At 36.4% G+C, this 13,921-nt stretch overlaps 1 protein-coding gene across 1 annotated transcript; it reads left to right on the top strand.

The window, feature by feature from the left end:
• Nucleotides 1–8,804: 8,804 nt before the first annotated feature.
• Nucleotides 8,805–13,721, top strand: LOC148702388 (uncharacterized). The gene is made up of 2 exons (XM_088703968.1): nt 8,805–8,898; nt 11,204–13,721. Exon 2 carries the CDS (start codon nt 11,294–11,296, stop codon nt 13,505–13,507), a length of 2,214 nt encoding a protein of 737 aa, XP_088560094.1. The 5' UTR covers nt 8,805–8,898; nt 11,204–11,293; the 3' UTR covers nt 13,508–13,721.
• The last annotated feature ends 200 nt before the right edge of the window (nt 13,722–13,921 follow it).

Genomic DNA, 13,921 nt, shown 5'->3' with positions numbered 1-13,921 from the left:
CGATAAGTAATGATGAATGGCGTGCTATAACTTGCTTCGTTTTGGATCTTCTCCCATGCATGATTGAATCAGACGTATAGCCCTGATTCACTTCAGCCATGGGCCTCTGTGTAATTGAGCAGGGTTGTCAATTAGTCCTAGTCTATTAGGCATTAATTAACATGGATGATCCATGATTGAGGACAGGATCTCCTATGAATGATAATTAGTTTTTATGTAGATGAGAATTGTGGTATGAATATGATTATTTCCAACCCTGAACATCTCTCCAACATGTGCATCTCATGTACATGGTTCTTGGCATGGTTATCTAATTGTTCCAAAATGTTATGGACTTATGGTCTAGCTCAAGTATATTCATTGTAATGTCTTCATAAAAGAATGTGCTGATCATACTCGGAAAATGCTACCTAGCTTCATCTCTTGTTCCATGGTTGGTCATTTGTGTAGGGATCGTCGTCCCTCGAGACCAATCTTCGTTGGATCAGTGAAAATCAGGATATTTGGTCGCTGAAAGCATGACTACTTATGATTCTTCTTTCTACTATGTGCTACTTGTTTTAGTTCTTATGGAATTGTATACCAGGACTGATATTTTATTTGAGGGGCAAGATGAATTTTCATCTGTTTTTTAACCTTAGAAATATTGTTTCCCATCTTTAATTTTCGTCTTTGGTAAAGATAGAGCATACAAAGAATTTGGGTATAACTATTGTTGTGTCAAAAAAGTTGCAGTTTTGTTACTCTATTAGAATAAAGATGAGCAAGTTTAGTATCCTAATGCAACTCAAATGGGTACAAACTCAAAAGGTTGGTTTTCACTTTTCACTATGCTCACTTTTTCCTTGTCTTTGTTTCATAAATGTGAGCTGTATAGTTATGTAGGAATACAGGTATACTAAATAGTGATAAAGTTTTGGGTTTCATTTTTATTATAGTATAAAAGATTCTTCTTAGAACTGATTAGTGCATTTGAAATGTGTGCTCATGTTAGAATGCAGGAACAGCAATACAGTTGTGGGTTTTATTGTTTCTCACGTAACAGGCTCTAGAACTTATTATTGGATGTCAACAAATTAAAAACAAATCGAAAGAAAAATGGAAATGGCATTAAAAATTTCTTATTTCTGTTCATGGATAATGCTTGGAATCAAATATAAATGGGATAACTTGTTTGAGTCTCTTCTGGAAGAAAGCTTTTACATATTATATTGGTTGGCTTCTGAACCTGCTTCACTATTTCTGCAAGCCAATTGTTTGTCCTCATTATATTAAGAAAAAAGAGAGGGTGGCAAATTTGGATCCCACATCCTGATTTGGCTCGACTTGGATGACTCAAGCATTGAATTGTCCAGCTTGCATTACATGCTCTTACTGTTGATACTTCAAATTGATGAAATTAGGCATATTGATTATGTTGATTACGTTCATTAGAGAAAATCATAGGAACCTAGAAACAGTACTTGTGTAAGGTGAGTTGCTGCTCTCATGTCCATATCTTGGCGCACCGGTATCATGCAATATGTGAATTCTCTCAGATTGGCCAAACATTTGCACAAAATGACTATCAAAGAAGAAAGGAATTGGACATGGCAAAAGGAATTAGTCGATTTGTGATTTAACAGAATCCAGCCCTTCATTTCAATTTCTTCCTCAATTGGAAAGGAACCTTAAGGTTGCAAACATCCTAACCATGCTTCTCTTATGTCAGTAGTTGAACATCAAAAATAAAGCAGAGATAGAACTATTCTTTTTCTTTTTATTGATGAAAAGGGAGGAAAAGTTCACCGAATTTATTGAGATAATGAGAAGGGTACAAGAAAAGTAAAAGGACCAAGCCCAATTTAAACCAAGTTCGAACTAGGTATTCCTTTAGTTGATTATTCTCTTGATTCATTTTTGCAACAACATCGTTCTTGAATTTCTCTCTCTCTCTCAAAAAAAAAATTATTCTTGAAGATTAAGATGGTTTAGAAAGGTTGGTTTTGTAAAATTCAGTCAAAAGAGCTACTTCGATCCATATTAGGTCATGCCATGCATCTTCAAGATTAGAATTCAGTTAGGTTATTATCTTGAGGAACTCCCAAAAAAATTATCTTTCCGATATCCAAATTGTTCTCTTCTTCCTTTTCCACTGCTGCTAGTATTTTGTCTTGCCAACCAAGTGAGCCATAGGTCCAAATCAAGAGATAATAATGGCATGAGGTGTTCACTCTTTTCTTCTCTCTGTGCAAGTTGCATTTGGCAACTAATGCAATCATTCAAGGGTTGCTTTCTTTAGTCTGGAAGGGAGAATGGCACTTGTCACTGGTGTGCAGAAGTCTTGCAATTTCCATCCACTTATTGTTGATACACATAATGACAAGGTGTCGTCTCTGATCCATATGATCCATCTGACTACATCTGCAGCTTTTGCCTTCCACACATATATATAGTTTATTTGCACCTTAAACAAAATGTTTCCTTAATTTGGATGGTGTTGATCTTATGTCTGCCATCCTAAGGCCAAAGTAGGAGCTAATGCCATGTTTCATACAAATAATATGGCCAAGTGAGTCCCTTTCAAACAGATGGGCAGGTAATATCAACCATCAATGGAGAAGTTATGAGCATCATGTTGTAATTTATGATTGAAACAGTGTTCAGATGCTATTTTTCAAATGCTTGAATTGGGTTACTCAAAAAAACAAATATCATGATTTTGTTTTCTTTATCAATGCAGCATATATTATGGAGAAAATCTTTTAATTGCTTCTTAAACTATGTAGATAATACATAAAAATGCAAGCAGAACTCTAAGTTGTTATTTGGGAGGTCATCTGCTCCCCCTTTTTTTGTCAGATAAAATCATAAGAGAGAAAAGGTAAATCCAATGATCAGGAAATATGTCGATGGATAAAATTTCTACTATATAGCTTAATCAGTTAACATTGTGTCTGTATAGCTATCATGCCAAACCAACCAAGTTTGTTTGAAATCATCCTACGAAACCTGGCACAAACCATGGCTCTTTTACAACTGCAAAAGACTGCAACTTCAGGCTGAAGTTTCTCATGAAATGAGGCTTTTATCAATTCAAAGTCCCAAGGAGGAGTTGAATGGTGGGCAGATCCCTTGGTGTGTGTCAGCGAAAGATCCATAGAGATTAAGACAGACAAGACCTCTTTCATAGCTTTTTAACGCTGTATCGATATGGAATAGATTCAGAAGCTGCAAATTGTTCTTGACATCGACCATCGACTGATCTAAATGTGAGCAAAGTGGCATGATTCCTGTTATCAAAGGACAGTCCAGGTGTATTTCCTCCCATTCTTCACTACCTGGTGCCCTTCGCCTGAATTACCATCCTCTCCTATCCCCTCAAATGTTCCTATAGATCATGGTTTCATGCTGATGCTGTCCGCTCATTTCAACCACTACAATCAGAACTCCTCGAGTACTGAATTTTTGTTTGTTTTTAGAGGATGAGATATGCAAAGATAGAAACAGAAAGAGCCATGTCTTACTACGCAAGGTGAGAAAAAAAAGGTGCTTTTGGTTATTACTGCTTATTTGGAAGCTGAACATTTGAAAGTTCCTGAATTGAATGCCCTTTACTTGAATCGGATATCATGGCATTCCTACTATTATTTCAGTAACAACCCAAGACCTCGCCCAAAATGGCTAGCCAGAAAATATTTGTGGATTCCTTAATCTTGTATAAGTAAACATTATCTCCTCGACAAATAACCAATGTGGAATTACAAACATGCCCGCATGGGTCTTCACATACTCCTTTTGTTCAAGCCATGACGTACTCGTTAGGTTAAGGGTTCAAATCTATTCAATCTAATCACAAATACTATGATAGGCCCGTGGTTAGTCTCCATGAATTCGTGCTGCAGTATTTTTTTGGTCTACATTTGCTATGAGCCGAATCCGCTCTGATACCATTCGTAACAACTCTAAACATCATCCAAAAAGGCTAGCCAAAAAATATTTTTTAAATTTCTTAATCATGATACATTTGAAGCTTCTAGGAATCCCACTCTTGTCAGGGAAACCATAATGAAAGAAAGAGAAGCGGAGCTTATTGTTTCATGTTGATGGTAGTAGTGGTCCTCCACAAGGTAAAGTCTAGGACAATATTTTGGTCTCACTAGGCAATGATCCACTTGAAGATCACGTTTAACAATTGAATGTTCCAATTCCAAGAGAGAATATTTTACAAATTATTGGTGGTGAGTTTCTAAGAGCACATTTAACTCAAAAAAAAAAAAAGTTTCTAAGTGGACATGTTAAATTCAGGTTCATTGTAGGGTAATTTTGTTGTGTTCTTCAGGGTTGATGGAGAAATATAACAATGGGCGAAGAATTCGGTAATTAGCCAAGAATATTTTCATGTGGTTCATATTATCTAGAACAAAAATATTCGGCACAAATGTAAGGGCCATGGCTCTCCAATGGCAGCACCATCATACTGCTACTGTCACTTAAGATGGAGCATGATTTAGGTCGTGTCTCCGCTGGATATATACTGCAAGAATTGTAAGCTTTGTTTGGTTGTTGAAAAAGTGAGAGGATATGGAGATAGCAAGGAAAGAGTGCTCCTTTTCTTTGTCTGGCAATGGAAAGAAAATTTTCTCTATATGTCTATATATATATATATATATATAATTTTTCTCTTCAAAAGGTATACATATTTGTATACATATTCCTTCCTGTGTTCGTTATTGATACCATTTACACTTGATGAACGAAGATTCATATTCAAAGGTTGAAAAGAAAAAAGAATTTTGCAACCTTGCACATAGACTTTGTTTTCCTCAATTTGTCAAGTATGTTTCTTGGGAGTTCTTTTGGCTAGGAAGAAAATTTTAAAACTGAGGAGAAATATTAAAACATGCACCATAATTTTGCCAGAAATAAAGCGATGCAGAACAACTTGTTTATCTAGGGTTTTTTGTTGCATATAGTAAGATTGCTTGTGAGGGCAACAGAGACAGAAATGACAGACAAATAAAACAAATAAATCAAATGAAATCAAATCAGTTAATTGGTACAACAATAATAGTGAATAATTTCAAAAGTGAAAAATATTAGGCGTTACACCGCCGGGTGTCAGCTTGGATGGTATTAACTTTTGCTTCATAGTCATAGACAAAAGATCAAGGAAAACCCAAACAATGGATGTGTATCTCCTTCAATGCTTCCCATGTTTGTCATGATGTGAACAACGTGGCGGATTGGATGGTGTTCTATATTGTGGATCACACTGATTGTATATTATGGATAGAAATTGCCAATATGCTGTCTTAATTTTATGATATTTTATTTTTTGATTTTGTTTTCCTACCTCTTTGGTGGACATGGCTGCCTACAAGGAACCGCCCTTGGCTCTATTTTTCGCGAGTGCTAGATTTGTGGCCGGTTAGGAATTAAATATAATTCTTTTATTATTACTTATCGAGATAGACACATTTTTAGATCTTATTGTTGAGTCACTCTCTCCAGCTAATCTCCTTCTGCCTCTCCATTTACCAAAATAGATAATATTTCATTCTCTCTCACACACACAAATATATATATATATATATATATATATATATATATATATAGAGAGAGAGAGAGAGAGAGAGAGAGAGAGAGAGAGAGGGAGTTATTGCTATTAATTTGATGGTGGCCAATAACAACATTCCTCTACAATAATTTAAAGTAAGTTGTTATATTTTTAAGATCTAGATATTAGTAAGGATAATTGCTAATATTTACAAATAAAATTTTAAAATTAATTAAAAATATCGATGAGTTCAATAATATAAAAATAAGGATTAGAAATGGAGTTTTTGGAACCAATATATGTAAAATATATTGTTCTAAGAACAAATTTTACCTCCTCTTAAGCTCGTTTAGGTCTCAACGGTCTAGTTTAAAATAGGAGACTCATAAAGACCTCAACAGCTTGGGTAGGTTAAAATAGGAGAGAGCTAAAAATATTAATCATATGCTGAGAGAATGCTGACACATATAGTCTTCAACCTAAAATTTATAAACTATAATTAGATCTTAAACAACTAGCTTTTACTAGAGCCTCCCTTGTATTTAATTATCCAATATGGGATTATTCAAAATCAATAAGATTCTAAAGTTAATTTGAACCTTGTGCAAAAAATATAATAAAAAAATATAAAAATAATAAAAAATTCAAAATAATAATTCATTAAGTGTGTTTTAGTTTCCACCATTTTAAATGCAAAATTCTGTGTTGTGCGATGAATAGATCCATTGGAAGATGCTTTAGTTTCTCCAAAGTTGAGTGTCCATTGTTAAAACATTAGAGAGTGTCACTAAAATGAAATATTCAACAAATATTTGTTATGGATTCTTAGAGTTGGTGAATAATATTTGGAGTTTGGATGAAGTATAAGCAATGCTGCTACATCTGCAATCACAAAGTCTGCAGTCGAAAAAGCAAGATGGCCGAAGCTGCTACTATATATTCAACAATTATATATTTAATTTTTCTTGATTTACTAAACATTTATATGAGCAGATGTATCTCAGTTCATGAATATGCTCATCTTAAATGACTCAAATCATAAAGGCAGCAGTAAAAGGCCTTGGCCTTCTTGTAGAAGAAACATTGTACTATTGCATTTTACTCGAAGGCACACAGATAAACATCAATAAGAACACTTAATATTAAGCAAGTAATCATATAGTGCTCATTAGCTAGTTAGATCAATCGATAAAATCTGAAAAATACAAAACAAAAAAATATTAATGTATTTTTTTAATGCATAATTACATTCTCAAAAATAGTGATGCATAATTAGGCATATCCTTTTCCACTAATATTGAAGAAAGTAAGCACTAGGTATATCATGGTATTTGCATATCTAAATTTGAAAATAAATAAATAAATAAAAGAGGTGTTAAAAGGCATTGCAACGCAAGACTCCAACAGGTTGTACAGGCTGCACCTTCTTATTATCCCAATTCATGTCCATTGCTTTCATGATGCACAAGCAAAGAGCATCCAAGATTATGATACTCTTGTAACATATGGCCTGAATCATGATGATAGCTATAAAAAGTGCATTCTTCTTTCAAATGATCCCGAGAAACTTTGTATTCTACTAGGGGCACTTTTGGACAGCATCGGATTAGGTCGGGTCAAATACGGATCGAATTTAATATAAAATAGGTTAAAATCTACTAACATAAATTCAAGACATTGATTAAATAGATCAAAAATTCAGAGCTGAAATTCAAAGTAGCACCTCTTAACTTAATTTGAAATTGAAATTAAAGTTTGGCTGTAGACTATCAAAAAGAAGTCCCGAGAAGAATCTGAGTCTTTTCCATGAGCTAAGATATATGAACCTTCCTTTTGACATATAGTACTTTAGCTGGCTTGCCAACTCATGAGACACGTGGCTTGCAAACCACCACCTGACACTTTGCACGTGGAAGGACACGTGTGGGAGTATGATGGGTTGCGGACGGCGTGGACCAACCCATCATACTCCATTTAAGATTTCCGTTTTGGGATTGGTCAAGCGTACGTATCCCTTTTATCTCTTATTTTTTGTTTTTAAAATAAAATCACCAAATCTTCTCTTTTTGATCTCTAACCAACCTCAACCTGTGATTAATTTCTTCTGGCCTGTCTCTCTCTCTCACGTCATGGATCCTCAATCGCAACCCCATCTCAATCTCATTCGGTAGGAAAACCCAACCTTTTCTAATGGTTAGAATGGTGGTGCTTTGTTGCCTTATCATAGATTAGTGATGAAGAACCAGCCTTAATTTGATGATTTCTCATCACAATTCTTCAAATAAACTCTAGAAATCGTTATGGTGTCTTTCTTAATATCTCCAGATTTTTCTCCTCCTTTTGGATATATAAGTACCTAATTGGTATAATATTGTATATGATATGTTAATATGGTATTGATATAGTACTATACTGATTAGGTATCTAATCAATAGAAGCCGTAATATTAGTACAACGAATCTTAATTAGCACTAGTCAATTTCTAAAAATATCTCATAAATATTGATCCCCCAGCCAAAATTAAGTGGATACTACTTAGATTCACAGTATCTTTTTATAACGTTATAAATACATCTTAGATTCGGGCAATTTTATGAAGTCAATTGCTTGAGATGCATGAATCTTAAAAATTACTATTAATAATATGTCCTGCTACATTACCCTTAAATGCGATAAAATTTAAATCCTTATCTCCTTCATCTGCATGGAGATTTTCATAGCTCGGTCAACCGGCAATGGGCCCACTGTTAACCGGACCGTGATACACTCCTGGGTTTGACTCTATTGAAATCTTTCTAGATTCTCTGCATGGTTAAATAGGTTGAGAGGAAGGAAGAAGTCGCGTCCTTCCTCTCTCCCCCCCCCCCCCCCCCCCCCCCCCCCCCCCTCCCTTTTTTCTTCATACTTTCTCACATTTCTCGCTATTACGCTGCCGCTTCCTCTGCTTGCTCCTCGGCGGCAACAAAGGCGCAGGACTCCCATAACGTCCTCTTCGCCGCTCGCGCGATCTCTAAAAGGAACGCTCGGCTTTCCCGCTCGGCGGCGGGAGATCCTTTTCCTCGCCATCCAGCGAGGGCGATTCCCCCAAGGGTGCGATCTTGATGTGTATTTTTGTGCGTTTCTCTTAGAAAGCCTGCCTTTTTCTTCCTTTCTTTCTTCTCTTCTCTGCCTTTCTTTCTTTCTTTCTGGTTTCACGTCGATTCCGGATGAGCTTCTTCATCTGTTCTCCATTGTTTTTGCTATTTTTCATGGTTTTATAGTGAAGGCATGGGTTTCGATTCATGACGGCCGGTCAAGGAAATGACGGAAAGTTTTGATTTTGACGGGCATTTCTCGAGCTTAAATCGAATCAAATAGAGGTAAGGTTTTGCTTCTTAGATTTGAATGCTGATCACGTGATCTTTTTAATTGTTGATGCGGAGAATTGTAGAAAGTTTGGATCTTGATGGTTCTTTTTTTTAAAAAAAAAGTATAGACGTGACTATTGTATTATAGAATGTTTATGATTGGTTGTGAAGTTTATTATTTCTTAAATTTAGCGGTTTGTTTGAATAAAAGGGTTCTAGTGGAAGTCTTGTTTAAATAGTTCAGGTGCAGAAGGTTGCAGAAAAAAATCTGATCTAAAGAATAGCAAAACAAAGGAAATGCAAGGACATATTCTTAGATTTTCTATCCTTTTTGATCTGATCAGGGGAAAGGAAGAATTCTCTTAAGCCGCTCAACTTGAATTTCTCCAAAAAAAAATTAGAAAAAGATAGAAAAATTGTGAAAGTAGGGTTTCAATTCTTTTTTCTTTTATTGATGATGATAAAACCAAGGTACATAGGTTTTTTTTATAATGGTCAAGTCAATTCTTATACAATTCGGATCGAATTCCTTCTCTAGTTCTAATAGAGCTCATTTTCTTAAAATAGATATAATTAGTAGAAATAAATTTGAAAAAGCTAAAATTCTACGTGAGGTAGATCTTTACTTCTACATCAACTTTGCCTCGCTTCGGCTGATTCTTCTCAGATTGGAAGATACGCTCGGTCAAAGTCTTTATTGAAAAATAAACTTTTGATTTACCTGGTCTAGTTAGGGTCCAAATGATGGAATTTGGATCTAATCACTAGGTGCACCGCAATCTTCAAAATAATGCGTCATGTCGTAGACCTTGAAAAGTTACCTGATTAAAAAAAAAGATCATCTTAAATGGGCATTGTATGACTAAGTTATGGTTTTTGAAAGTTTGGGTCATGACTCTGCTTCCCTATATGGCGGATCTGGCTTCCCGCCTTGTCCAGGTTTATTCGTAGTGGCCAAAGTAGTCCATATCAAGTATGTTGATTCTCTTAGATCACTCTTTGCAGTAGGATATATTTGAAAAACCTGAAGAACATTTTTGCTTTTTTTTTATTTAAGAGCTAGCATGGGTGCAAGTCTAGCCGACAATGGAGTGAGTGTTGGATTGGACCTGACTCTCTTGTATGAGTAACAAGAGACTTTATCACCTCAATCGGTTGGCACTCTCCTCGTATAATTCCTTCCCTCAGGACGTGCACAATATTGCAGAAGCATTTCACAGACATTTTTAATAATTTGCATAATCTCTATTTTTTTCCTCCCATTTTATCTTGTTACTGGTATTATTGATGTTTGTTTTTTTCCTCCTCATGTTGGAATGTTGTTCCTTTGGAAGCAATGACTCTTAGGGTTCCTTATCACTGAATAAAGTCATTTTCTGTTTCTTGACATTACTAAGGATGCTGATTCTTTATTATGCACTAACTGGATTTTTTTCTTTTAAATGACTTGAGGACAATTGGCTTATTGAGAGGTACTTTGTGGAAATTTTTATCCTTTTGGATTGAAGTGCTTATAAACATTTGTCTCATTAGATGACAATTTCATCTAATGGAGTCTAAAAGTCCCTCTGGCATTTCCTTCTCTTGTTTTCATTATCTATGACCTCTCATTGGTTCTTTCTATATTATATCGTAAGCGTTGTTGGAGTTGTAAATAAGTTCTGAAATTTAGTGCTGAATTGTTTCAGGCAGAAATGCTGTCCAGTGTAGTTGCAGACTTAGAATTTAGCAATAGGTCTATTGATAAGAGCTCTTTATCTTCTCTTCATAAAGTGATTGATTTCCATTGGAACTAGGTTCGTAAAGTAAACTGAGTGGAATAAGAAACAAACAAGAGCCTTAATACTATGAGATATATACAAAAGCCTAATAACTTACTAATAATGCTGTTTCTTCTGCTTGCTCTAGAAGATCTTACTTCAAAATATTGGTATCTTATGATACATTGACTCCAAGTAATTTAGATGATAATAAAGGATAAATGCTATTTCCAGACAAATTTTTATAGATTTAGTTTGTACTGAATTATCAATTATGACACTGCTATCTGTGCTATAAACAAAATTTTGGCATGTGCTTTTTTGGTAGCTTCCTTATTCATTAAATAAATCGTGTCAATTAGTAAGCTTCAAATTTTATTTAACAAGCCTTCCTGGCATTTTTGTTGTGTTGGTCCTAAATTAGCTAAAAAATCTTGTATGCTTAGTGAATGCTCTAAAGATCATGTACACACTGAAAGTTGACAACATAAAGAGCTTAGCAACTATGCTTGTTTCTCTATTTGTCTAACCTCGTGTATCTTTCTTTTTGGTTGCAGTGCTGGGAACTTGCTCTGTGCTTACTTTCCTTAGTTTCTTTACTGCATGAGTGAAGAAATTACCGTCCGTACTAGCCATATTTGTTTTCAATGAGTGAAGAAGTGGCAGAGAGGGGTGTCATTTCATTAACCCCTGAGGTGAATAAGCCTAGAACTGGAGCGAGGAGAAATCCAACAGGAAAAGCAAGTAGTACTATTTCACCATCCCTTTCAAACAGCAATGAAAAGCCTGTTCCTAATTACCTCAGAGCTTCCACCGGCTCCTGTCATGATTTTTGTAAATATGGAATTAAACATGGTTTTGAAACAAAGAAAAGGCTTCCAATAAGTATCAAATTTCCAGGCAATAATGAGACATCAGATGAAGGACAAAATCAAATAAAAGCTTTGACACCACAAGAGAGAAGGACGAGAGCAGAGCTCAAGTCCAAGCTATCTCAAGCAGTATATGGACACACTGATGAAGTCATCACTCCGAAGGATCTGCTACCTGAGAAAGTAATTCAGCTTTCGGATACACCTACCAAACAACAAGAAGGATTCTCTGGAGGTTCCTCTGGCATAGAGCTGAAGAGCTCCTTCCCTGGCCCGACAACAGCTGCATCACTTGAGCATAAACCTGCAAATCTAGCTGAAGAATCATCCGACGGATCTATAACCATCAAGTTGGTGAGCCAATCACGCATCCAGAAAAGCAATATGCCTGATGAGCACAAATTTTCAGCAGAAGGGTTATATGAAGAACCTGTAAGGATCAAGTCTGATGCATCAAACACCCAGAAGGGTATTGTGTCTGCTGAGCATACGCCTGTCGCACAGGTAGAAGAACCTTATGTGGAATGTGGCAGCACAAAGCTTGTGGTTTCATTGCCAACTAGCATTCTAGCAGAAGAATCATCAGAAGAGCCTGAAATCATAACGTTGTCTTTCCAGGAAGGCATTGCAGCTGAAGAGCATGTACCAACCGAACAAGCAGAAGGATCATCCATTCAGAAAAGCATTATTTCTGCTGAGTATACATCAGCTGATCAGGCAGAAGGATTATCTGAGGAACAAAACCAGGTGAACACTTTGAATGCAGGGGATAGGAAAAAGAGAGAGGTGAGTAAGCAGAGGACTTCACAAAAGAAGGCTGAGATCTCTGTTAGAGCTAAAGTCATCAAGCAGAAAACAAGTGATGCATCTATGGAGAAGAAGAGTTCATCACCTATCATGAAAACCATCACATCTGTGAAGCCAACAAGTACCGGGCAGAAGATTCCATCATCTGTTAATAAGGCTATTGCACCTTTGGCATGCTGTATTATCAAGGAAAAAGCTCCTTATCCTGCCTTAGGAGGTGATGTATCTGCTGAACGTGCAACCTCTTTGAAACACAAGGACTCTGCATCTCCATCAATTTCTACAGGAGGCCTAGAGAAGAGGATTGTTGAGAGTCTAGGCCAGTTAAAAATTGGAGCAGAGAAAGTACTGAAACCATTGAAAACTTGTGTCTCAACCAACCCTCCTGTTATTCAGGTTCCAAGCATGAAACTGAGGAAATTCAGGAACATTGAACCTTCTTGCCCAGTGAAAAGTCAAGCAAGAGTAGGAAAAGTAAATAGAAGTGGTGAGAAACTTGAAGCGAAAACTCCCTACGCTGTTAAGCTGAAGTCAGAGAAGGTGGATCAGAAGACCATAAAGCAAAAACCCAGCAAACCTGGATCATATCTATCATCACATTCCTCATCATCAGCCTCATCATTAATGTCTTCACCATCTGTGTCTTCACATGACTCTGGGTCTACATTAAGTGAAAGTGTATCTGCTTCAGACAAAGAGGGAATTGAGCAAAGGAGCAAAGCTGCTGTTTCAAAGGGCAACAAAAGGACACCAAGTAGAACTGGAAGTACTCAGTCTGAAGGTAAATCTCCTACACCTCGCAACTTAAAATTTTGGAGTGGCAGGGTAGTTAGCCTTCAGTCTGAGAATAATGGTCCAAGGAAACTTAAATTCAGAGCAGGAAAAGTGTTGAGTGAGAATCAGAACGGTAAAAACTTAGGGAGGACAAGCTTTAGGAAGCAGAGAGAGACTGGTGCGGCAGCGTTAAATACTCCCACTTCAGATGCTCCAGCTGTTGTTTTGAGACATCAAGATGTGCAGGAAAAGAAAGACACCCAAGTTTTGTTCAATCATGTGATTGAAGAAACTGCAAGTAAGCTTGTGCAGACCCGGAAGAGCAGGGTGAAGGCCTTGGTGGGTGCTTTTGAAACTGTGATCTCTCTCCAAGGGAACAAACTAGCTCCTGCTGTTGCAGTTCCATGACTACTTTGTGATGGTGGTCTAATGTGATACTTCTGCATGATCTTTCCTTGTGAATAACTCAATGACAGTAAGTGAGCTTGGATTTTACTAGTATATATGAGTTTGGACATGTGGACTGGCTTGTGTATGTCTGTAAATAAGTTTGTACTTTGGGACAGCCTTGTGTGTGTAGGTAAATGAGGGAGAAGTAAACTTCAGAAAGGTAGCTTTGGTTTGCAAAGGTTTACAGGGTTTTGCTTGTGTGGTTTGATGCCAGGCTTTTGTTCTTGTTGAAGGGGATTGCGTTCTTTTTCTTTCCCCCTGCATACATAATTGAGTTGGAAAGCTTGCAGAATATGAGGTTGAGATTTATCTGAAAAAAATGCTCCACAATAAAAAAACAAATTGCTGTATTCTTTCTATTTAGTTCAGGTT

The sequence above is a fragment of the Phoenix dactylifera genome, chromosome 9 (genome assembly GCF_051530095.1).
Source record: "Phoenix dactylifera cultivar Ajwa chromosome 9, Ajwa_hap1_PhDact_Kaust_v1.1, whole genome shotgun sequence".
In the NCBI taxonomy this organism is placed as follows: domain Eukaryota; kingdom Viridiplantae; phylum Streptophyta; class Magnoliopsida; order Arecales; family Arecaceae; genus Phoenix; species Phoenix dactylifera.
This window is presented reverse-complemented; position numbering and strand designations above follow the sequence as displayed.